The sequence below is a fragment of the Sinohyriopsis cumingii genome, unplaced genomic scaffold, assembly GCF_028554795.1.
Source record: "Sinohyriopsis cumingii isolate HCF-2022 unplaced genomic scaffold, ASM2855479v2 utg000360l, whole genome shotgun sequence".
Classification (NCBI taxonomy): Eukaryota; Metazoa; Mollusca; class Bivalvia; order Unionida; family Unionidae; genus Sinohyriopsis; species Sinohyriopsis cumingii.
Window position 1 is genome coordinate 3402501 of NW_028315892.1, and position 27500 is coordinate 3430000.

Here is a 27500-nt window from a genome sequence, read left to right on the forward strand (position 1 = left end):
ATATTCTAGGTCTTAAAACAAAAATTTGAAAGCATTACTAAACATGACAAATTCACTAAACGAACAATGATTTATTTTCAATAATTGGCAAAATCAAAGAACAGAAATGGCTGGTTACTTAACACATTCTGGAAAATAATATGTTTTAAGCATATGGTTTCAAAATTGACAGATTCTGCAGCTACTGATGTGATAGAAGAATAAAAACAATGTATTTTGTAAAACGATAATTTTGTAGGAGCAGAGCATATTAGTGGATATGGCAGTAGCTTTTTAGTGGTAAAAGAGACATTGGTTAAGTCTGAAGCAACGATAACGACTCCAGTGATACAATTCACAATGTTGTGCAATTATTACTGAATATATGTTTATAGTAATTATCCGTTTTGAAAATGCTGTAACCAGGCTGGAAAGAAATTTATTTCATGTCTGGTAATGGAGGTTTCTAATTATTTCAAATAATTAGCGTGGTGATTTCAAATGTACTAAAAACGTTCATTTTAATACACTAAATACTGAAATACTGATACAGTAGGCCATAACAGTGGTTGCGACTACAGGGATATGTATATTGTATGTGTCCTAGTTTCCTCAATCTTTCTATAATTTTTATAAAATTTCACTATCATTATTGTCACTATTATCATTATTTTTGACTACAAAATTATCATGATACTCTTCGACAGTGTCATTGTCGTTGTTTATCTTTTAACTATTTTCTCTAGCTTTGTATCATTTGTAACCTAAATATGTTTATATATACCTATTCATTGTTTAAATGAATATGATGACTTCAGTAAAGTATTATATTTTAAACGTCGCAAAGATGCATCATCACATGAATGGGTAAGAAAAATATGGCTACCAACTTCACAGTATAACCCAACTTTGAATTTGACGACTACTCTTAAAACCTATTATTATGTTTACAACTGAATAATAACTTAGTTCTGTAAAGATGTGTTTTTGCAACCAAGCATGTTCATATGTCTCCAAGATTATATTCGGTCTCATTAACAGCTTTTGTATTTTATACTTAAAACACCTACTATAAATATAATAAATGATTGAAACTATGAGATTACTGCTAACTCAAATAGAGAAGTATTTCCAAATTAGTTCTTCCTTCTGTATTATAAAACTTATAATATTGCAATTCATCCCCTATCCCACCATACCACAAACATTTTCTTTGTAAATGTATAGAGGACAACTTCTTTTGTAATATGCTGATAAATTTCCACTAGTTGCAACTGATGTAACGACTAACCTATTTCCACTTACAAAAATCGCTCATAATATTTTGTAATATTTAATGTATTGCATAATAAAACTTCCAATAATCTATTTTGTTGCCTTTTTGATTCAGTTCTTTATTATCTGATAAAGACAACATCTACTTAGAGCGCATCATGAGCGAAACCCTGGAAAACCACTGTGGAACAACATCTACTTAGAGCGCATCATGAACGAAGCCCTGGAAAACCACTGTGGGACAGTCAGCATTGGAGGGCCTAACATCACCAACCTCCGCTTTGCAGACGACATTGTTGGGCTGGCAGGCAGTGAAGACGAGCTAGCCACCTTAGTGAAGAACCTGGATGAAACATCTTCCAGATTTGACATGGATATAAGCGCTAAGAAGACAAAACTGATGACAAATAGTGGCAAACTAATCTCAGTCAAGATTAAAGTCAGAGGCCATGAATTGGAAACAGTGAGCCAGATCAAATATCTTGGTTCCATAATCCCCGAAGAGGGATCAAGAGCAGAAATTTTGTCAAGAGCAGCACAAACAATGGCAGCTATGTCAAAGCTAAAACCCATCTGGAGAGACAAGAATATCTGTCTGAAAATTAAAATCAGACTATTGTGAGCTCTAGTCATCTCAGTCTTTTTGTACTAATGTAAGGCATGGACCCTGACAGCAGAATTACAAGGAAGAATCCAGTCACTTGAAATGAGATCCTGCAGAACCATTCTTGGCATTGCATCTCTTACATGGACGACATCACAAATGAAGAAGTGCGTAACACCATCAGGCGCGAAGTAGGCCAATATGAGGACCTCCGCACCACCGTCAAAAAGAGTAAGCTAAAATGATATGGCCATGTCACTAGAGCCAACAGTCTATCCACAGCAGTCCTACAGGGCAGCGTCCAGGGTGGCAGAAGGAGAGGTAGACAGAAAAAAGTGGACTGACAACATCACAGAATGGACCATGAAAGGTTTTGTGGAGACACATGCATTGCACATGATCGAGACAAGTGGAGGGAACTGGTCAGATGTTCATTAGCACAGTGCCTCAACGACACACTAGGTCATGAGACTGATGATGATGATGGTGATGATGATGAAAGACAATTATCATTCATGCAGAATGTTGGTATCTACAAGTATATTTGTATCGTAAATAATCTTATCTTACCCGTTTCTAAATTATTCATTATTTAAACTTATTCCCCATCTATTAGTAGTACTCGGTACTGTTTAATTTAATGGATGTTATCAAAATTTAATTTCAGACGTTGCCTCAGATCTTTTATATGCATCGTAAGCATCAACTTTAAACCATCATTGATTGAAAATAGTTAGTGTCTAGGTTACAACTTTTAGATTTATCTCATTTATAAGTTTTCATGTTATTTTATAACCTTGTACAACTGGTTGCAAGAAAATGGTAGTTTTGTTTCCTTTAGTTATTATCTTATTCTGGATTGTATGATTTGTTTACGTGAAAAGTTTCGCGTATACTAAATCTACAGACTAATAAAATCAAGATGCAAGGGTACACATTAATAGTTTCTGCTTAATTTAATGCGAAAATGCTACTAGTCAGTCTACAACGAAAAGGACGTAGCTCTTTTTCATAAATGTTTGAATGCAATCTCATATGTTTTTGACAACATGTATAAATCTGCCACAAAGCAAGCATGGGTCATAAAACATAGGTCAAAATGACATAGTAAACTTTAGTCAAAGAGTTTTTTAAATATTGTTTCACAATGTTTTAAGATTCAAACAGAAACCAAAACTATATAAATCACATATAAGGGTTTTTTTGAGAGGAAGAGGAAATATTTGTTTATTCTTTTATTTTTTTCTCGTTGTGTGTATGTGTGTTGCATAAATCGATAATAAAAGAAGCTAGATAATAAACAAGTTGTTCTAAAACATTGTTCCCTCCTGGGATGTGCGATTTATATCAAACTTGCGCTGTGTCTAGTAGCATATCTTACAACATAAGAGCCAAGTTTATGTTTGTTTATCTTTCTTAGTTTGACGAACGTGTATATGTGTTTCGAATATCCAACATGAGCATCAGTACTCGGAGAACCTAGTATACATTAGTCACTGCTCTTCTCCTTTAAGGCTAAACTCTTTCAGTATGCCATTTTGTTAGCGATTATCACTTAATGATAAATATATATGAAAACACCATCAGCAATATGAAGTCTAGATCTCGATAACATAACGAAAATTCTATGTCTTGCTAGAGCGTAGATAAAGTGACCAAACTATATGCCATTTGAATCAGTAACATGGTTAGTCAGTGGCATTGTCTTTTGAGACGAAGTTGAAATATATCGAACTTTAGGGTATAACGAACGTACGATTGCAAGGACATTGGCCCTGCGTACACAAGGTCTTTAAAACGTAAAGCCAGTAGCAATAAAATTGTTTTGAGTGAGTCGCGTTTGGCATTGTATAAGTCTTAATGAAATAATCAACATAATGGAAAAAGTATGAGACAGAAGAGAAAGAATATGACCTACTTCCACTTGTAGATCCTAAAGTGAAGTTTTTGCAGCTGACCCATTCCGAGTTTTTCACACACTGTATGACCTTTCCCTCAATACAGGCGCTATAATTACCAGCTTCTTTACCAGGCAGTAATTCGATTGTCGTTTTGTTCTGTAAAAATAATATATATAATATGTTTTATGTTCGAGATAAATGTTTTTCAAGCATATTTGTAATTGCTTGACACAAACGTCTGTCGTTTCTTCATATCATTAAGCTTTGAATATATCGGTTCGCGTTTAATTTTCACATCTCAAGCACTTATTCGCTGATAAAGACCTTCAATATAGTATTCCAGCAATGTTTGGTTGAGTTTGTTTCATTTGAATTTAGGGGTGATATCAAGCTTATGGGAGCCAGCTATGTATCAGATAGTTTTTAAATAATCTTGTTTAAATCAAAAATGTTAAAGATATTTGAAAACAAATCTTTATTTTAAATCAAAGATTTTACGTGAAAATAAGCAATAGAAGATTAATTGGTGTGCCTTGTAAATTTAGATCCAGTAGGTTAGCCATTTTAATATTTGCATACGTGTAATGATATTATAATCCTTGAAGAACAAATTGAAAATTGAAAAGATGCATACAATATACTTAACAATAATTATAATCCATTATGATGATACTTTATAAAAGAAAATAATTAGCAGTACTGAATGGACTAACATATCACCTAAACTGTATCCAATGTAACTTTAGTATGACTCAAGTATCTCAAAGCACTACAATCTGAAAAATGCATGTTGGAGGGCTGTAATATGATTTAGAATTATGATAACAGATCTAATATTTTTTAACATGATTATGTAACTGTTTTCTGACAGAAACGTTAAATGTGAAATGTAATATAAAAAGAAGCTTGCAAAATGTTTGAACGTGATTAAAGTAGAATTTAGCCACACACTTTCACCGAATTGTCCAGTGAGTGAATCAATACTACACTCATATCTTGTCAATTTCCATTAACGCGTCAGTCGTACACTCAGTAAATACCGTATTTAAGTCAAACTATGAAAAACGAATAATCGTACAGACGACAAAAAATCACAGTTTTATTTCCGTTTGCTCTAGTAATTACGTTTATAAATATGATTTAAAAACTTCAAATTCAAGGCCGCATTTTTATGAGAAAAATAACGCAAATGACATCGATTTTTTTTGCTTCCATCATATTTATTTCGTTATTTATTTTTAAATGTTAATTTATGTTACAATTCGACCCACGAGAAACGTAGAAATTGTATTGTGAAAAGGCTATATGATTAACATACATAAACGGTCTGGGCATAAAGAGTAGTGGAGCAGAACGTTCAATTCCACTTTGTTCCTTAACCATTTCATCATGTTGGACATAAAGTGTGAGTGTCATTAGTATCTCACATAATGCTTACTAACTAATCCAAATCTACTTGCGAGGTTCCACGCCTATTTACCAGCACCCAAGTCTACTAACCATCACCCTGATTTACTGAGAAATTCTTATACCAACTAGCAGAGGTATGTAAGTGTAGAATGTTAAGTGGAGAGGATATGGTAACAGAGATCAAGCCCATACAAAATAAGTCATTACCCTACAAACCTGTCACCATACAGACCCCTTTAACCCTATAAAAATACGTTCAAAAATAATCCCCTTAAGTCCATATAGCATTACTGGAGTGTAATAGGAAGACCTGTAAATGTGCTGAACATTTACATAAACATGTCTTCATTCACAAACACACTAAATACTCTCAAACACTACAAAAAATAACGGCGGCGGCAGTATCTGTAGTATTTAAAATAAATAAAGAGTTGCATATACGTCTTCACTTCAAACGTTGTTGTATCCAACAACGAGGTAGTATATTTGTCTCTAATAGATTTGACTCGTGCTAAATATCGCTGTTTTAGGTCAGAAAAATATTGTTAACATACATCGCACCCTTCACTTTCTTCTTCTGAAACGTCTTCTAGCAATGTATCCATACAATATGGCTCATTTGAAGCCTTTCTTGTAGATTCTTCTTTTCCACATACGGTATCTGCCATTTGTACGATCGTCCATATCTACTTGGCATGCATTTGGTAACTTTGCATTGAGCAGCGTGATCGAAATAATGGCGGAAGATTATCCACTAATAAATGGGCTGACACACCACCATTTACACACTAGCAACTGATTAAGCCTTGAATTTATGTTTCCAATAGCAAAAACGCGTATTATATAATTCATTCATGACCTGTATTATATCATACTACCAGTATCACTTCAGGCTAATATATTCATATTCTTGAACATTCCTATGTTTCAGTGCGAACCGAGGAACAGTTCCAGCATAGAACACAATATATTGTGTTGACAGCTAACAATTATACTATGTCATTATTACCAATGTTGATGTGGCTTGTGTCATACACATATTATAGCTGCTATTCTGGATGACGATTTAAAATTGGATTCAGGCGCTTAACTAGACCAATTTTCGTCGTGCCTACGTATAGAATGACGAAGGCGTTCCACAAGTTGCATAGAGAACAACAAAGAAAGTGGCTGCGTATATTCAGTGTAGGCAGAGGTCACGACATCATGGATTGATGTTTCTCAAATCAAAGTTGATTGCAATACTAATAAATCATTATAACAATTGGTTTGAAATGCAGTATTATTTAATTGTCAAACTGTTCGCATGCAGCTGCGGATATGTGGATTTGTAGCTACGCCCCTGGGATATGACTTTCTGAAAAATGTGTACCTTCGCAGAAATTTTCGCATGCATTATTTCCTCATCCTCTTGCATTGCTTCCCTATCTCATCACATTAATCTACATTGACTTTCTCTGTAATGTTTTAGAAGGAGTTGATTTTTCAGTTTATTTGGATACATAGATCTTATATGTTCTCTTCTTATCTACTTTCTTTGGACAATCTAGATATTCTGAAAAACAATTTCTTATCGTGACAATGGTAACAGGTTTATCATATTTTATCTCTGGATATGATGTCTCTTTTATAGGGTACATGGTCAGTTGTAGGAATTGTGCAGCCCATAATAACTTTTCTTGACCGGAGTAAGCGGTATATTCGCCTACCGTCCTGATACGTCTCACAATTCCAAGATGAAACTAGAAATCTATCACAGCTCTGTGCGTCCTCGGAGAATGTGTGTGTTCGTTCACCCTGCAGTTTGTTTTAGAGGAAATTAAGGATTCTTATCCAACACGATCCTCGTTTGTTTCCGCAAAATTGATCACTTCTGCAGTGTTGTAGAAAGGGGATACATAAATTTGAATCATTGCACCCAGTAGTTGTATTTGGTATTCTAATCTATAGTTGAAATATACATGTAATACCAAGAAACAACTGTAGCATCACCAGCATCGATCACAACCATTTCAGTCACAGCATTAACCTATAAATGTCACTTGCCATATATTGAGTCTTCAAGACAAAAACATTCGAACAATGAATAATTAATTTCATATGTTGCTCACAACTACTGGCATGTCTCTGTGTGTGTTTTCCAACAACACGTTGTCTTGTTTTAAGGCAATATTAACTGAAGTCATACAAGTGAGCATCAAAGTTCAATGTAAAGCGGCTTTTGTAGAAATCAATCATTCTACTCACAACTTGCATATGTTTGCTTTAATATCACCTGCATCAAACCACTTTCATCGTATAAATGCTTAAACAAAATGCTAACACTTTTGGCACAAATGAGAAACATCACAAACGCTAGACAGTCACTGATTAGATGGTGTATGGCACCTGTTTTGGAATCCATAGTCTCCGAATGATTATTAGTTCTAAACCAAATATTGCCATAACGAAGGGAAAATAGTTCAACATAAACATGATTGTCAATAACCAGCCAGTGCTGCTTAACTTGGAAGATATAGTGTTCCATTCCTTGTCGTATATGATAGCTTAAGCTCTCGTTGGATTTGGAATCAAACAGCCAATCAGACACTACATTGATCTGGAAAACAACTACCGGTACCTGAAAGTGCAAATTTTCAACGCCTGCAACATCAATCTAGTTACCATTGCTAGAGTGGTGCCCCTCTGTAATTTCATGTATCAGTTGTTCAGCGATGAGGATTTGTACCTAAATGACAACTATATCTACTCCACCATGGGCACTTAGTGTTACCGTGTTGACATAGATATGCTACTGGCTTCTGGAAAAAAGCCATGCTAACATACTTTGCTTCCTGTATGGCGCGAAAACCTGACATGATGTAAATGTTCAGAGGCATGACTAATTTCCGATGATAATGCAGACGCCAATATAGGATTTAACAACCAAGAGACGATAATCAAACATGAGCGTTAGTTATAAATAGTTTACCCCTGAACCTGTCGTAGAACAGGTATTTGTCAAACAGCGAGGATGCACATTTAAGACTGAATCGAAGTACCACCATGTTCCTTTTCAGAGCTAACATTAACGGGTGCTGAATCAATACCAAATAAGCTCAATCTTAGTGTTGCAAACATTTTGAAATTACATCAGCGGGATTTGACTAAAGGTTCAGCCATGCATCTAGCACGACACAATCAGAGTAACAATCGTCTCAGTTGACTCTGGACTGCGATCCAGAATGAATATTACTGTCAACCAGAATCAGTTCCCTGACTGTGTATTTACTGGGATTATCAGTTAACAAAATTATTGATCAAGGCCCGGTCCAGTAAAAAATAAGGTTTCCTTAGGTTAAAATATGTGTACCACACACTTTTAACCTAATTGTGCTCCCAATAAGCAGTTGACATTTTACTCGTCTCTGTTTAAAGCAATGGAACAATTGAGAACCAATAGCGCTCACAACAGATTGTGGAAGGATGCAGGAGGGTAAGATTTATGTGGAATCGATTTCGCACCAAACCAAGGGAATGTCCAGGTATAGTTTCTGCGCTGTAAAATCGTGACTGCTCCGTATGAAACTTAAGTTTCAACTAGCCTTCTAACACGGCGAGCGTTAGCTTCCTTTCAGATCTCTAAAATATACTTGAAATCAGCACAACACTCTGAGCTAATTAAATTAATGATGGTCAGTTATGAGAACCACAGCAGGTCCAGATGCAACCTGAAAGGAGTAATACAGATGAAAAAGTAATACAGATGAAAAGAAGAAAAATAAGAGAAACATTTTTTACACGATGGCTACAATTTAAGCAGCATTTAGTTTCATGTTTGGTTACCATTTAGCTGAAAGAAATTTATGACAGAGACCATTTTGTAGTTGTCAAATTCACAATTTACGTCACAGATTGCACTGCCAGTTGATACGGATGAGTCAAGAAGAAAGTTGGAAAACATCTGGAAGAAGCGCGGGCGTTCATCATTTATAAAGAGTGGTACAAAGACTTGACAGGCGATTCAAATCCTCAACTGTCTGATTTTGAGACATAAAGCATCGATTACTCAATATAACTGACACATCTATTACAAAAACACTCAAGCATGATCTCATTGCCTATAATTATTTATATAAGAAAACTAAGCAAATACCTGGAAACTTCATGAACTCCTGATCCAAATTTCTTAGGCAGTTTCCTGGAAACCAGTGTTTTGTGATAATATGAACGTCCTCATTTGAGATCTAAAGCTATTTAAGGATAAGCCATTAAAAGAGACGACATTTATCAAATGGAACTTCTTGGTTGTCAATATACTATTTTGATTCCCAAGTATTGTCTTCTATCAAAGATAATATCACATAATTTATGAGACGAAATGTTTTATCAATTATTGTATTTAGTTGTCCGTTCAGTAATGTGACATTAGAAAGACATGCTTTCATGCTGATTGAAGTGCATTTGTTTATTTCATTTATCAACGTAGACTTTTATGTACATGAACGGGAAGGATATATTTTTGTCACTGTTTGAAACATAGCTTATTACAGTTATCTTCACTGAGAAGTTTTTGACTGTTTGCAAGTTTTATAAACCTTTGTACGCGCTCTTTCGAGTCTGTCTCTTTCGATATTTTCTTCCTATATTAGTTGAATCTGAAGATGAGGTTATACATCATCTAGGGCTTTGATCTGACAACAACACCGTACCTTGTCCTGCATTCTGATTGGTAAACACAATATCTTAAATACCTGACACGTATTACGATTGAGAAAGACTCAACTTCAGTTTCAATTCTTGGTTGGTCTATACCATGTAGTTTAACTCCCAGAAAATCATCACATATCTTCCATTATTTTGTGCTTTCGTGATTCTCTCTCACTCCCTCACTCTCTCTGAATTCATCGATCATTCTCTCAATGAATGTAATTAGCCATATTAGTAATGATAAGAAGGCATATTCCATGTGTACTCATGCATGTGGTTGGAATATATATGTGTGTGTGTGTGTGTGTTTATATATTAGGCTCAAAGTTATTTGAACCTTATTATCTTGATACCCAGTATTATCCGAATTATTCCGCCTGTCAGGCTAAAATTTATTTTTTTCTTAAAACTTTATTTCAGTTATTGACATAACATCACTTATGCGTGTGAATCACTTTATCAAAGCAGCTTAGCGTTCTGAAATATAATCCTATTGAAATCGCGCCGTATTATCAGAAATGTGATGACCATAATGAACGGTATGTTTGATTTCTTGTATTATAATAAATGTCGGTCGAACTGTCGAGAAACTGGTAACGATCCGTGTTTGTCGTTAGTTCAATCATTGACTTTTTACGATAATCTGGCTATTAACGCAGTTAAAAGCAGTTATGTTATGAAATATAGGACTGATAAAAGAATGTCAGAAAATCGCTAATGAGCCATGTGCAGGACTTAACAAACTTAATGATTATGTGATGAAATACGAGATAAATAAAAATGCGAAAATCAAAGTGTGCTTACAAGTTCCATTAAGCGTGTTATTAAAAACTGAGATAAAAATTAGAGATAGGAGAATATCACGAGAAAACAATTAATTCATCAAGTGATATATTGACTAGCCTAAACTCAGATTTGTTAGATTTTTGTCATAGTGATGCATATTGAAATGATGATGACAAAAACATAATTTTGTCTTTCTTATACGCCACGCAGATTATTTTGATGATGACAATGATAATTAAGCCACTATTTTTTGTTTGTTGTATTTGGTGTCATTAAAATAACTTCCAAATAAGTAGCAAGGAAAGAGAATACAAGAATAAAGCATCATATTAGACTAGATATACATTTGCACTTTGTGTTTGGCTATTTGGGTTATTCGAACCGGCTATTATTATATTGTTTCTTCTAGTCACCTATACATTGCATAGTGGAAGCTATCCTCTGAGTGATTTGTTTGGAAACGTTGGGTTCTGGCTTGTAAATATAGATTTTGGATCGTGAGGTTTTGTGTTCTCTTTTTGCGTGCATACTAGTATGCAAGGACAAGTGCAATAGACCATTCATTCTTTATATCACTGACTTGTACGGTGGGGAAGTTTCCAGTGGAAAAAAAAATATATTTGTGACTTACTATAACATGCACTGTATTTGCCCTGTATACATTTAATGTTCGATTTGTTAAAAGTGTTTGGTTGTCAGGGTGGATGATGGATAATAAATTAATGTTTTGGATGTAAGGGTGGATATTGACAGGTATGCAGGATATTAGACTGTAAAAAAGGAGTTGAATTTTAATAACGAGTGTTTGTGTCTGTGTGTGCATTGGTTTGTCTCTCAATCATGTCCGCTCTTTATATGAAATCAAAGCAAAGAATCATAGTGACACCTGCAATGTAAATCCATAAGTGTGCCATATATGTCCATCACTTTTAATTCTTATTTGTGCTTCGCTCCAGCGCGTTATGTCATCATCCTAAACCTGTATAGGTCCCATTGTTATCCGTAATGTCACATTTATATAGACCACCCTATTGACATTATTGTTCGATATGTCAATACTACTAAAATCGCACTGGGGATATACGACCCATATTTAATGTTCCACATATGACCATACCTTCACATAATAAACCATTATATTGAACCCACAGCGTTAACGGAACAAACATGCATATGATAACCCTATAATAGTAAACACCCGCCCCTTGATATGGTGACACTAGTAATTGTAAATTTGTATAGATGGTAATAACGAAACAAATTTAGCCATAATGATCCCTATATATTACTTCGGTGAAATAAAGAATAATAGCTAGAATAAAATAAAATTGCAGAAGTTCTTTAATTAAATGGTTTCTTTAATTTCAACAGTCTCGTGCGGTTATCAAGATGATGAATAATATTAATTATAATCAACACTTTAAATAATGTATTTTCTTTCATTTATACTACATTTGCAACAATTATTCTCCATTTTTGACTGTTGCCCATGGCTATTTAGTGCCTTGTAAAGTACATGCCTGTCCACTGTTCGATGCTGCCTTCCCATCTGTTCTTCTGTTTCTTTTCTCTTTCCTCTCACGGTGACCTGTAGGATTGTACTTTATATACCTGATGTGCGCGAGAAATGACCAAACCATCTTAGTTTGCGATTTTGTTTTGTTGGGTTTCTTTTACGGGGGTGAGCTCATTTTCATAAGGTTCCGTTTCACAGTGGATCATAATGCCTAACTGCTCATTGGAGCTGAGGTCAATATATAAAATTTGTATAACCCTTCGATAAAATCTCATTTTAAGGCATGGAGTCTTCTCTCTAGGTCTGCTGTTATGGTCCATGTCACACAAGCATACAGGATTATGGACATTACTAGGAAGCACGTAAGTTTGATATTGGACCCAAGCGTGATGTTGTTGTCCTTGCAAATAGGCTTTAACCTAACAAGAGCAGTACATCTACGAAATCCTGGAAAGAACCTTGCGTTTTCAAACTTGGTCAGAAGTGATAGTACTTAGGTACGTGAAGCTTGCCAGTGTTCCAGATAGATGTTGAAGTGAGTGTTTGGGTGAAGGCACCCCTGTCCGACCATGTGATACAGAACCACTCAACTATGTTGCCGTTGACGAGAAATGCACGAGTTACCTTGTCATATAGGCATGCAATGGCACTGATTAGTCATGCGTTTAGTGTTGCATCTCAGCATGATGGCCCTCAAGGCTGCACGTCATACCTTGTTGAAAATCGTCCTCAAGGCAATGAAGACACAATATAGGTCCTGTTAATACTGCATATATTTTTCACATATAATTCTAAGAGTGAAGATCTGCCTTATTACGTATCTCTCTGAAACCATTTTGTTCTTCAACACAATATTTTACAATCTATTTTTAGTTTCATTATGTATCAGATATTTTTATAAATCCCTGTGGTGGTCATTATTCTGACATATACATAATACTCAATTTAATATAATGCAGATATGAAGAATGTAGGACAAGCTTGCATCATACATAGAACATGTGATACATATTGTGTTGCAATTGTATATGTTGTGTCTGACACGATTCTACAAGATTCGGATTTGTTTAATCAGCTCAAAATAATTATAAACAACACTTGTGCATGTAAGAAAATGTAACACCACGGAAATCACCAACTTCATATCTTCACCTTGAACCTATACCACATATACGTACTAGCACATTCTATCTGCCGAGGAGTTGGTTCAAATATTTTCCAATTACGTTATTCATAGTCCTTTTCTACCTGCTCTAACCTGTTTCACGACATTATTAGATTTCAAGCGGCATCAGTGGAGCATTTGGAGCGCAAACCCTAAGTTGTCACTAGTACACATCTTAGACAGTGGGGTAAAGTAGATTGGGAAATCATTTTCTTTTACTGGTTGTAAATAGTATCCTAGTAAAAATATAAATACTTATTTTACTTAATACCCGATTGCAAAACAACTTATTCTACCTTCGTTCTAAGCAAAGTTAGTATTTATCTTCATATGGAAACTAACTCAATGTCAAACAAGGAAGTGATTATGGACCGGCGATATATTGCAGTTTATTCAGATTCTTGAACACATCATTTATCCAAATGCATCTAGTCCTTGATGAAAGAAAGGAACATATAAATTGTTTATACAAGATATTATAAACAGACTTAGGATCAACATGCTTACTCTGTACGAAATAGCAGGATACTCCATCCAGCGGACAGACGCTGAAGGTTTTCCACAGTATTCAGGATTATCCAGGGAGGCAATCCGAAAGTTTTCTTTGTGCTTTATAGTTGGTTTGCATCTCAAAGTTGGTGGATCTGACAATTTTAGAAATATGATATTATAGACAAAAGCCAAGCATTCGTATACACAAGTATTGACATATTGCGACATATTTTATATTTATAAATATGATGTCGTTATAAAGTAGTTGAATACTTAAATTACGACATAAATTATTTTTGTGTCATTGAAATGTACTACTTTCTTAGTTTAACTATATCATCCTAAGTATATTTACATATTATAAACTGTGTGGGCATATTGAATTAATATAACCACATGAATTATCATATCCCATGACCAGTTTATATGTTCAGGCTATCCTAACACCAATGTAAAACTGAACATTGCACTAATCTCCCCGTGTGTAACTGTCAACCACTCCAAAGCAGATTGTGAGCTAGGCATATCGAACAAGATATAGGAATTGTAGAAAAGAAACTAGACAACCATATGTGGAATAGGCAAAGAGAAGGACAAAATGCTGCTGAGCCAACAATTTTGATAAAGATTGGGGCATATGTATAACTTCATGCAAGTTTAAGAAATAGCCAGTTTAACAAAATATATGAGCTCCTGGATGGAAATATTATATATGGGATGAACATTGTTTGAAGATCCCACAAACATATCATCGCTGAACTATTATGAGATCAATTCGGGTCCTTTGTTTTAGCCATTGCTCTCCTACTGGCACTAACGAGTAACAACACTCAACATTGTTCAAGCTTTATGTGATATTTAAATGTTCTGCTCTACAACAAACAAAAGGTAGACTTTGTACACGAGGTGTTGGCTGTTGTTATTGTTTATTTGAATACTTGTATGTAGTGATTGCGCCTTGAAATAATTATATTTCGAAAGCGCTTGGGCTGCTCTGCTGGTATATATTTATATATATGCATACATGTGTAACAAATGAGACATTTTTAGCGTGCAAGAGAAACGATCATCCTGTTTAAATTTCGTGATTGTTCTTGCCCAAGACATGTGCTGTATTGATTGCCAAACTGAGCATCTATAAACTAAGGTAGATGCAGTTATGTTAAACTTAATTCTTCATTTCTTTTAGATAAAAGGATCGTAATATTTTGTACTTTAGAAATGAGCTTGTTTTGTTCTGTGTTTTATTTTAAATTGCCTACAAATTTGTCGTTAGTCATTTAAGAGCAAACAGCTTTTTTTACCTATTATAAATTATAGTTTCAGTCAATATTTCATTAACTGTGCCGGCAATTTTGTATTGTTCCTCTTTCCGTGTCCAAGAGTATTCGTGTGAACATAAGATAATGCGCGCTATGAATCAATTTGCTAACTACGTCTGTATACCTATGTGCTTATTTGAACATGAAATGAAAGTAAAGAATCTGTAAAAGAGGAATTTTGATCTTGAAATCGTTAATTCTTTACTTAAAATGAATATTGAGTTCCCAACAATCAAACATACATCGTTTTCAAATACTTATCTTCAAAAAATAATATGCTTCCCGATAGTATCGTGTTCCAACTGGTTAGATAAAGAAGAGTGCGGCAAACGTTCCTAAATTGTACGTGCCCCGTGCCTATTTATGGTCTCTAATTGGCACCCGGCGTTTTTGCGTCCGCTTAATTCCTAACTCTTCTTTTGTGAGACACCGTTTCCCACTTTCATAAGCATGTTTTATATGTAAACTGATTTTCAACGTCAGCATTCGTGAAATTACATTTATCCAAACTGAGCGCTTTAAGTTCTGATATCCCAATCAATGCGAGAAACAAAGGTTTACAGTAAGAAAAAACTGCTCTTTCGTAGCTGGAATATAATAAAGGGTTGTTTCACATTGTACATATGGTTCAATCTTACCTAGTATGTGCTTCTGTTAAAAACGTGTTCAATATGCATTCATGCTGAGAATATTGGTAATCAAGTGGTTTGGAGTAATGTAAAGCGACGCGAAATTAAATGTCGCTTCACAACATATACCTGAGGTCAAATGCACTTCTTATGAGCTCATCACATGTCGTGATGGTAACACATAAAATATAGATTTGGCCGTATTCCCTATATGTGTCCCCTTGTCCATGCTACTGATGGTTAATTTCAGTATATGTGTGGTTCGTACTATTATCAATGTTCAGAAGTATGCTATCTCATCAAAATGTTTCCTATTCACAAGTGACCTCTTTCATTTTACTTTCATCCATGGTCTTTGGAGAAAGTACGCATAGTCAAGTGGATATGAGCACTGGTGCATAAAAGTGTGGCAATGGTACTGTTATTTAACATGGATTCCTTTCTTTCCAGAAGAGAAAGGTATAATATGCACCAAATATGTGCGATTATATATGTGAGTTGTGTCATTCTATATAAATGTACTTCATTAAATCATGTAACCATGTATACAGTGAGGTGTGAGTGCATACGCTCTTTCTTCCCTGTTTAACCTTATTATTAGTTGCTCTTAGTCTCCACGTGCTCGTCTTGCATGAAAACAAATACGGTCTGTGTGTGTGTGTGATTTGGATTTTTGTACGTATCTTTAACAATGTTTCAGTCATATCGCTACAATGTCTGCAGTGTGACAGTTTATAGTGATGTCTAGCATTGATGCATCATGCCGCAGACATGTAGCATGATGTCCCTCCCATTCACATTCTCCTGACACCAGGCCGACCAGTCCTAACACTGACCTCTTAATGATGTGCGCCAAGCGAGGCAGCTATTAGTACCATTTTTGTAAGTCTTTGGTATGACTCGGCCGAGGATCGAACCCACGACCTTCCATCATCCGAAGCGGATTCACTTACCACTAGGCCACCAAGCGGTATGAAAACAAAAACGGTTGACAGCGAATATGCAAAACACTAGCATGGTCAGTTTTCCCACAGGTCATTTCTCAAAGAACGAGAACACAAATCAACAATAATTACATAATGAGAAAACACTTACAACGATTTAGTGCTGGAAATTTTGTTGTATAATAAATCGATACAGTGCAGTACGTACATAAAAAAATGTCTGGACTAAAAACATAATTAAGTACTCACAAAGTGCACATAAGTCGATCTCTTTTCTCTTAGACGAATTACTATATAACATGACATACGTCGCTTCGTCCGATGCCTGAAAGTCTTGTAGCAATATAGTTTCATTTTCCAAAGACACCTTTTGCTTGTGTGAATCATGAATTGTCCCTGTATTGCTAAAATTCTGCATGACCCACACGGCCATCGCCTGTTGTTTACCGGCAAATGATTTGTAAAGGGTAATTTGTTCCTTTAGGCTGGTAGATGTTATGTTTTGAAACACCTCAACGAAATCTCCTATGCAGACATATTTAAAGTTACGTTTTGTATCTGAAATTGAAAAATATGTATGAAATATCCGATATAAACGATTTGGTTTTTAAAACACCATCTCCGGAAAAAATAAAATAATGATAATAATAATAACAACAACAACAACAACAACAACAATAATAATAATAATAATAATAATAATAATAATAATAATAATAATAATAATATAAATAATAATAATAATAATATAATAATGACATCATCAGCATCGTCGATGGCAATACCAACTCGGTGATTAATATTCACATAGGCAACATTATCGGCTTCGTCAAGGAGTAAAAAAGAGTGTAGTAAAAAAAAAGACTACCCATAACCCGACACAGTGGGTAAAGTGGAGCAGGGGCTATCCGATCGTGATAATATTTTTATTAAAGGCACAAAAAGAAGTGTGAAGGAGGTATAGAAGGTATGTTATTAGCGTCTGACAAAAGTTAGACAGATTCGATGCAACGCATAAATATGCATGTTTGTCTGTCGGAATAAACAATAGTAAAAATTATGCTGACACTTGGGACTACACTATTAAGATTAACCTGAAATATCAAACTCTCCACCTCAAAACAGAATAAAATAGACGAAGCAGGAACAAAACTAAACTAATCGCTTTTAGTCAACATCAGAAATATAGACAAGTGTAGACGTGGATCATTGAACCAAAACTGTTAAATATTGGCATTAGTATCAAGCAACGATAAAAGACTTCATGCATTACAGGAAATAAAGTACCAAATAATCATGACAGCCCTATATAACGTACACGATGTACTAATACTAGTACACTGAAGCATCTAAGATAAAAATATATGTTTGAGAGGTTAATGACAGTTAACCAGGATCTGACCTGTAAACGTTCCAACAAAACTGCAAATAAAAAGACCGTAATCTCGCAATGCAAATATATATTGCAAAGAAAAGAATCAAATTATGCAAAGGGAGGAAAAATTAGAACGGGTACACCTAGAGCTCGTTCTCGAGATAACTTCGGCAGTGCCATTCTGGACAAATAATTGATGTAAACGATTATAAAACAAACATTTAGGAAACCCAATTAAGCACAAGGGTAAAGCATTCAAAGTTGGATCTTTGGTTGTTGACCAGCCATAACACAAATTAACAGTAACAGAAGAGCTGGGAAATAATTACGTTAGGGTTCGTCAGCAACTAGCTGCATACATACATTAGCGTCTATAACATATTAATAGGACATGCTCAAATGCAGCTTTTCTTGATGCGAATCGTCCGCACCTGACGATGGTGAAAAGAATGATTATTTCTTAACCTGGATCAAATTCATGTTAATTAAAGGATTTATTATGGCCTATAAATAAACGTCTGAGCGGAAATGATCATTAGGATTTTCGACGAAAGTTGCCAGTAACACAGAGTATGATGCCTATAGATACAGGTGTCATCATACATTGAAGAGATAGCAAAAGATACACTTGATTAGCATAGGTAACATTAAAAAGGGTCTCTGCACAAATTTGCACTCCTTAACGTTGGAATGTATGCGGTAGTCTGTAAAGCCTTAAACACGATAGGATTCGTCGCATATAGTAATTTAGTTTCATGAGCTTATTATTATTGGATAGTGCAAAAAATTAAAGTAGAAAGGACTCCACAAACGTATTAATCACTTACTGTTGACGGACGGTCTCATAATATGCAAGCAAATATAACCTGAGGTAGAGTGTCTAGTCCACACATTAATAGTTCTTCTAATGCTATTCAGATACATTTCGAACAAATAAAGGTGTTAAATATTACAGATGGTCAATTGGCATGATATGATCAAGCACGGGAATATATGAAAGATAAACGGAAATAGCTAAGTAGCAGTCATGACACTTGCTCAGCCTTTCTTTTATGGAACGTATCTTAACATCTTTGGTGAACCGCAATAATGAATGAAACTGAATGGGTATCCATGATGTACTGAAATGAATATTTTATAAGATAAGATATCAATTCATAGCATTGGTGCAGGAAAGGTCTTTTGAATATTGCTATACCAAACACAGACTAATCGAAACATCAACCTTCGGTAAACAACATCGACAGTTTCTGAGAGAACTGGCGCAACTGGCTAGTGTGTTTACATATGACTTCATCTGTGAGAAGTAATGTCACTAATAGAGGAACTGCTGACAGTAGGTCAAGAGCCAGATAATCGTGGTCAACACGGTAAGGGAGAAGTAGTCGTTAATACGTCTGACTTTTGTGCAGAGTTAGAAGGCATGCTGATAAAAAGGCGAATAAAATATTTTCTGCGTTTATAAATTAGCACAATGCGAATACAAACACACACTAGCCAAGGTTGATCCTGATGTTCACTAGCAACATTATCGGTCTTATAGGATGAACTGCACAGACAAATGATATCATTTTGATACAGAGAAAATACTTTAAAAATCACAGAAGAGAAGAGAAAGCAATACTTGACAAAAATAGTATCTGATTTACATGATAGACGTTGATGAAGAATAGAACAAGATAAATCAAATAAGTACAGTGGTTTTGCCAAATAACTTAAAAATGTATAGAAAACCAGACGCACCTAGAATACCGATCTTGATGGAAGCACTTGGATTACTGTTTTGAATGCAACTGGATAATATATTAGTTTCCAACAATAGCATGTACTATATCTGCATTTATGCACGTTTAGTGAATAACACCTTGCTACCCTATTTCATATATAATTGTGACGATTCTTGTAAGAGATAGTGCTAACGTAAAATGTTCTTTTTCTGATGAGTTCATTGATAGACGCTGCTACATCCTAAACCTTGTTTCTAATAGTACGAACATACTCACCCACATCTGGGCTATGTTCCTCAGCATGGTTTTAAGTTGTATTTGTGTATTTATTATCGAATCGATACAGAACATGTTTTGAAACAAAGTCAATTTTATTTTCTTTTACAGTAACAGCATTATTAAATATCGGAATTGATGCCATTGTTCACAAAATAAATTAAATAAGTTCTGGCTAGGGTGAATACTGTTCTTTGGCATTTCGTTTTTCTATTCAATATGCATGTATCCTTTCTTATAATCTATTTTATCTACAAGAGTTTCTCAAGTGAGAGAGAAAGAATGAAAGTGGAGTAAGGGAAGGAAATAGGAATACCGTTTTCTGTTAAAATATAAAGATGATTATTCGTTCATAAACTCGCATATCATTTGAATCATATAATGAATCATATGCAATTTATTGAAAAACTTATTAAAACGTAACTATAGTCATATTACCGACCTGTACACAATCCAGCCAATAGAGTTACCGGTAAGAACAAACAAAAATACAAGGCTTTGACCATCTTGTTAATCTGCAAGGAAGAGAAAGGTGTTATTGCACTCTGACTGGAACATACGTTATAATAATAATCATTTTGATTGTCAAAAATCAAGTTAACTAAATTGATTAAGTAAATGATCACAGACACATTATCGATTTTCTTTTCTTTCATTTTTGTGCATGTGTTTTTGTTTTGTTTTGTTTCGTTTTTGTTTCTTCATCATGTAGCATTGGGCAAACGTGCCCGTCTGTTTCAATAACATGACTTGGTGTAATCAGTTACATGACCTTTCTTATGATTATTTTAAGGCTGTGATAAATTAGCATTCACTCATCATAAGCAAGAACACAAAATGATATTTGATAGAGAATTCACACTATATATCTATCCGAGCGATTTCATTCGGTACCAGATTTATGTTGTAACCATCGTGCGCTAAAAAATGAAAAGGTATTTCAATGCATCGTGTAAATACAATAATAAGTAATTCAATGACTCAAGTATGACCATTCTCACTGCAATGAATGGATTGTTCAGCTAATCACGTGTTGAATACATAATTTGTAGAATCTTGATATAATTACGCGAATAAAATAAATAGCCTTTATGTGATGCCAAATTCGATGTTATACATTTCATTGCTACTCACGTTTTACCTAATATAACTCGGTACCAGATGATAACGTTGCCCTATGCAATTTAGTTTAGTAAATGTATCGTGTTTAATCTGAATAAGATAAATCTAGAAGTTACTGAAAAGATAACACTGGATATATATAATACGAACATATAGTGATGATAGTCTTCTATGTCAGTCACGCAAGTCTTATGACTATTCCAATGCCTTGATTTTAATGTCAAAAGGTCAAATGTATATTTATTGAATGTAAATAATTTCTTATTATCTAACTACAATATCAATATCGCATTCAGGGCAGAAAAAGATCACTCGTCCTCATCTTGACAGTATCAAAGTTGGCTGGGCCGAGAACAACATTACTACGCAATCGTCCACTGACCAAGTAATGTTTACACCTTGAAAATAATTCTAAGCGCAAATAAACACTCAGCATGAGCCGAAGATCAACATCGCATAACATTCAGGCATGCATCACTGATAAATAAAATACACCTAATTTGCCTACTTGATTTCAGTCTCAAACAGCATGTTGCTATGGAAACGACTTATTTTTTTTTATTTTTTTTTTGTATTCTGTGTTTAACCTAGGTTTTATGTAAGCTTGATACTAAAAGGGTCAATATCATAAACATGCGGCATTTGTTCTTCAGGAAATGCATGTGAAGATTTTATTTGAAATGATAAGTCCATATATACTATCTATAATCGACGACTATGTCCTCTGTGCGAATCTTGTCGTGTGCAACGATGTGAAGATTGACCAGCAAAACACACCCTTCGAGATTGTCGTGTGAAAAATTTCGGGACCAGTGTAGTTCCCTCACAATTGACTTTAGTGCTGAGGGAAGAAAAAGTATCGTTCGAATTTGGACACGAACGTGATCGCATCATACGCACACATGGGAAGTATATTCGCTACTATAATATTGAATACAATGTCAAAAGAGGACATAACGATATGTCAGCGGTTGTTCACCGGCTACATCATGACGCTGATATACTGTTCTCATTAATCATAAACTAATTGTTGACATTGATGATGTATAAAACACCGATAATTAGTTCTTAGGGGCTTCATAATCTTCGTGAAATCAATGCCCCGATGAGGCTTGTAGTTGTAGATGCAAACTGAGAGTGACCTCAATAATCTCGATTTCGTCAATCAAGCCACAATTCCACATGGCTTTTCCGACGTCAGTCTCCCCGGACAAATCCCGCATACTGATGATGGTACTAATGTCATTGCACGTTTATTACAGTTAGCATGATATCCAATGGCGACCGTTCGGAGGCATTGAACGAATAACATGCCAGTGTTTTCGTCGGATGTTTGCACAAGCTGAAATGTTTGTGGACTGTACTTGAGCGCGAATGGCATTGAATTAATGATGAAATCCGCTTCAGGGTTGTGTCGGTGACCGGCAAAATGTCTAAATCCTTCATGCGGATACATAATCCCTCACTAAAGTTTACAGTCTCGACCGAATCTTTGCAATACGTTGCTAACTTCTCACAGTTGTCCCTGTGAAAAGTGTGTTGCTGCCCTGAAGAAAATGTGATTTCCATATCGCGCCTGACATTCGGGTAAATATAATCCGTGAAGCTTTCAGCTGTAGTTACCGTTTATGGTTAGCCAGTGGAGGCATTGCCTCTCAAGGCTATGCATTATTCGGGCTCTTTCTGCGAATGTACCACAGGTTGATCTTATGACGAACAATCCCTCGCTTGTGTATCATACGTGCAATAATCCCTGACTCATTGAATTACATGTCCCTCGTAGTCCAGGACGGGTACGTGTTGGGCAAACGAGGGGAGACCCTGACGATACAACTGTACATTATATCTCAAATTTATATTAAAGAAATGAAAATTTCAAGAACATGTGTAAGCCTTGTTATTGTTGTCGATGCACGAAAACACGTTTACGCGACATATTGCATGCATTTCCTAGGGATATCGCCTAGCGATTGTTCACATGCTTAACAAAAGGTACTCGCGGCATGAACCTCGTGCGCTGAGCTGCTTGCTTAACAAGTTGCAATATGATTAAATGACAGCATACAATACTCCGTCGTGGACGATTGAAATATCTGGGTTTGAGGGAGGTTTTTCATGGCGATCGAGTGAGACAGTTAGCATGGCAAATACGGGTAGAACCAAAGGTTCAAATTGCGCTTCCATCCAAGTCTACATTCACGAATCCGGTTAGTAAAATCCACAATTAAGCTGCTCAAAAACGTCTGACTGAGTTAGCACAGGTCAATTTTACTTCAGTGCTTTCGAATCTGACAATGGGGAGTGGATTATGGTCACATTAAAGGTATTATACAAAGCAATCAGAGCTGCGTCGGCTTAGATTTGGCCAGCTTTGCAAACAAAACCGATTTGGCTGGGTTGGGCAGCCGACTTTGAGTTCGCTATGTCGTCAACTAGGTGGATATGTTGTCGGAATTATCTCAATATGGACCGATGCTGCAGACTTCACAAACGAATGCGAGTTAATTCGTAAATTCTTGCGTCGGCAGACAGTCTCAGAACGATTACAGTACCAAGCTGTACTCTGTGGTCAAGAAGATCAGACGATTACCACTGCGGAGTTCTATACTGTTCTGGCTAAAATTAAAAGCTTTCAGCAACTTTATATGCTGATACCAAAACGGGACGCAAGCGCCATCAATATGGAACCGACAAAAGATATGTGATGTGATCTGATTTGGATTTTTAACGTAGCTTTAACAATTTTTCAGTCATATCGCTACGATGTCTGCAATGTGGCAGTTTATAGTGATGTCTAGCACTGGGGCATCATGCCGCAGACATGCAGCATGATGTCCCACCCAGTCACATTATCCTGACACCGGGCCGACCAGTCCTAACACTAACCTCTTAATGCTGAGCGCCAAGCGAGGCAGCTGTTAGTACCGTTTTTGTAAGTCTTTGGTATGACTCGGCCGGGGATCGAAACCGCGACCTCCCGCATCCGAGGCGGACGCTCTAACCACTAGGCCACCGGAGATATGTGTAGTGAGGTCCATTTCATGGTGCATAGTAGATTTTGACCATAATCAGAAGAAGAAAAAACTGTTTCAAATCCCAGATATGTCAACAATGTTCCTAATTATGTTTATTTGTTTTTAAGTACATGTAGGACAAAAGTGAGAACGTTCCTCAAAATATATATGGGCATCTTTTGAAACTTACATATGTAAGGACATTCAGAACATATACAAAGCCAAACAAGTTATTTCTTCCTTATTCCAGAATCATATTTAGTGATAAGTAAGCAGATATGTATTACTGATATCAATATACAAAACTGAAATTTGATCCATTTATGGGACTTTCTTGCTAGTAACCGGTTGAACCACTATAATATTTTGAGACCATTGCCACTGAACATTTATTGGTATAACTTTAGTGTTCTTATTGACGGGCTAAATAGAGAAATGCTCTATTTTATCTGGACTAGGCGATCTTTAGCTTAATGTATATTGACCTGAATCAGGCTTTGGCCGTTTGTAATCAGGAAACTGTGGAAATAGAAGAAGAAGAAGAAATAACGTTTAGACGTAATTGTTAAAGCCGTCTCAGAGAAGTCGGAAGCTTGATACATGATAGTTATCGATCTAATGCCCAATATAAATTACAGCTTAAGTTAACTATGAACCATAACATCCCCCTCTTACTTACGTGAACTATGGACCACAAATCCCCTACTTAATGTTTTGTCATCTGGACTCTGCTTGCGATTTACGTGATATTATTGAGCACATGTGTCGACTGAAATCAGCATAATGAGGGGCTGCTTATTGACTTTCAGTACGCAGACGACGAAATGATCTGAACGTTTTAGAATATGCCTTCACCTGTTTAAAAATGAACATTTTAGAATATGCGATCACCTATTTAAATTAAATGCTTTCATATATGTTTTGGATATTTTGTATTTAAGGATCTGCACATTTATGATACTGAATTAGAGAAAATAAGTTAAGTGGTGTGAAATATGCAGGAAATATGGATGCAAAATATGGAATAATTATATGGAACCTATGTACATATATTGTTCACATCCGAGCCGAATAGTTCTGTAAATGACGGAATTAAAACTTAGCATAAGAAACAGGACATCAAGGGAAAAACTGAAAAACTTTAAAAGACGAAGAATTAGAAATATTTTAAATAAAACAAATTAAGAAACTATGTTTAGTGTTTGGAAATTAAGAACATATGCTTATTGTCTGGAAATTCAGCTGTGGAATCTGAATAAGAAGAAAAGCTGCAAGCGGTGAGCTCGAAGAGTAAATTCTATAAAAGCAGTTAAACTATTTATTCCAAAGACACAAAGGCTCAATATCAAGAGCGTACCGGTGTGATGAGTGGTCAGAGACACCTGCCGAGTCATACCAAAGACATAAAAAGTCTGTTAGCAGCTGCCTCACTTGGCACTCAACATTAACAGGTTATGGTTATAATTGGTCGGCCTGGTATCACTTTGACTGGGTGGGATAATTTATGATTCGTCTTCAGCATGATTCTCCAGTGCTAAAAATGACGACAAACTGCCACACCGCTGATACCTTGGCTATGTTTCAGGAAAAGTGTTAAGGCTATGTAAAATTCCAAATCACACATACACACACATACTGAACTTCAAGAAATGGTATTCCCCCTGCAGGTCCAATGTTAAAGAATTTGGCCTGACGCATCGTCGCTGCGCGACTGAGTGAAACCATCCTATTTGGCGTGGAATGCGACCCGTGTCGGGAGAGGGAAGGATATTCATCGTTGAGCATATGCTTTACAATGCAATACACTATGCCTCTCCCTCTCTACATGGGTGGTCTGGAGGGCCCGATCTAGACAAATCGGCTGTCACTTCGTCCCCTAGGAGACCTTAATTTACGCGCTCATATGTCTTATCCTTTACATTGTATCTCTCCTGACACCACTGTGGCCCCTTTTAGTCTATCCATTTACTTGTATTTGTCTTTCCTCCCGAAGACTGACTAAAAGGCGGTGGATTAACGGGTCACTCGGGAGGTAATTTTACGTACTGAGTATATCTTAACGGATCCATCAAGACGTGATGTTGCCTACTGAGTATACCACCTGTATATCCCTTGCACTTAATAAGTGTCCCCTTACTTGGACTCCATGGCGGGTTGATGGGCACAGGTGATGAAGAAACCAACAAGCACAAAATGGAAAATTAAAACAAATACTTCAACTCAACAGAAGTAAAATCATGTCAGACTCTAAATATGAACCATGTGGAATGGAACATGTTCATGCACTATACTTGGATTAGTCGGCAAACTCAAAAGTGTGAAAAACGCTCCGATCGGTTGGTTTACTTGTAGAGTGTGAGCGAAAAGCACTCACTGAAAATGTTCAACAGAATGAAGACAATCCACGATAACCCATTAATCTCTTTCTCCCACACATTATTAATTACTTCCAAACGTGTCATTCTGTCGTGACTTGACTGGAGTCTGCGACATAGAAATACTCTAAGGGATCAAAAATGAAGGTGCCATCCATAAAATTCGTGTAAAACGTAACAATTTACAGGACGCCAATACCAACATACTCACCTTCAACAAGCCAATAATAAGTAATGCAGTCGAAGTTGGATTTTTAAACGTTAAGGTTTACATATCAATCCGCCTTCAATGCTTCAAAGGACTGAAATACGGACATCATGAAACAAATACGCAAAACTCCAAGTGTGCGGACGATGCGGAGACCCTTCTCATCGGGAATCCGAGTGCAGAACCACTCCGCAACGCATCGGCTGTGGAAAGGGATGCCATGCCAACTACAAGGACTGTGAAACATGAAACAAGAGAAGGATATAAAAGGGTTAGGTGCACATCCAGCTAGAGGCTATAAAGCTTGTACTAGCTAGAAACTCCCTTCCGGCCAAGCCAAAAACAGTCCAAAAGCAAATAAGGACGCACAAATTCAATGAAGTCCACCTGATTCATCATCATGTTCAAGCACTCCTTTCCTGGACAAAACATTGACCGCTCTAACATCCAGAAGACGTCCATCTCTAAAACACCTCCCTGTCCATTTAAACAATCAAAAGTACTTTTTACGCTTCGCGATGGAAAAAATCTGACAAAAGCCCTTCCAACTTCTACAAATCTTATAAGAACTCTTCACCGAACTTAATAACCGCACAAATATTTACAATGAAGGAACATTGTTTCATTCAAAGTGCTATTTGAGAAATGGATTCCACCTAGTGCCTGTTTTTGACTGTGTGAATAATGTAGT

At 35.9% G+C, this 27500-nt stretch overlaps 1 protein-coding gene across 5 annotated transcripts in view; it reads right to left on the reverse strand.

Moving 5' to 3' along the window:
- The window catches only part of LOC149774266 (uncharacterized), a 46784-nt gene that overhangs the window by 10146 nt on the left and 9138 nt on the right, over window positions 1-27500 (reverse strand). For 4 of the 5 annotated variants that reach the window (XM_089945577.1, XM_089945574.1, XM_089945575.1 and 1 more), the window contains 4 exons: window positions 20533-20605; window positions 16962-17270; window positions 13833-13969; window positions 3777-3915 (listed from right to left, as the gene is read on the reverse strand). In XM_089945577.1, coding sequence (XP_089801703.1) covers window positions 3777-3915; window positions 13833-13969; window positions 16962-17270; window positions 20533-20596 — 649 coding nt within the window. In that variant the 5' untranslated portion in view covers window positions 20597-20605. The remainder of the gene's footprint in view (window positions 1-3776; window positions 3916-13832; window positions 13970-16961; window positions 17271-20532; window positions 20606-27500) is intronic. The other variant, XM_089945579.1, reaches the window with a different exon arrangement.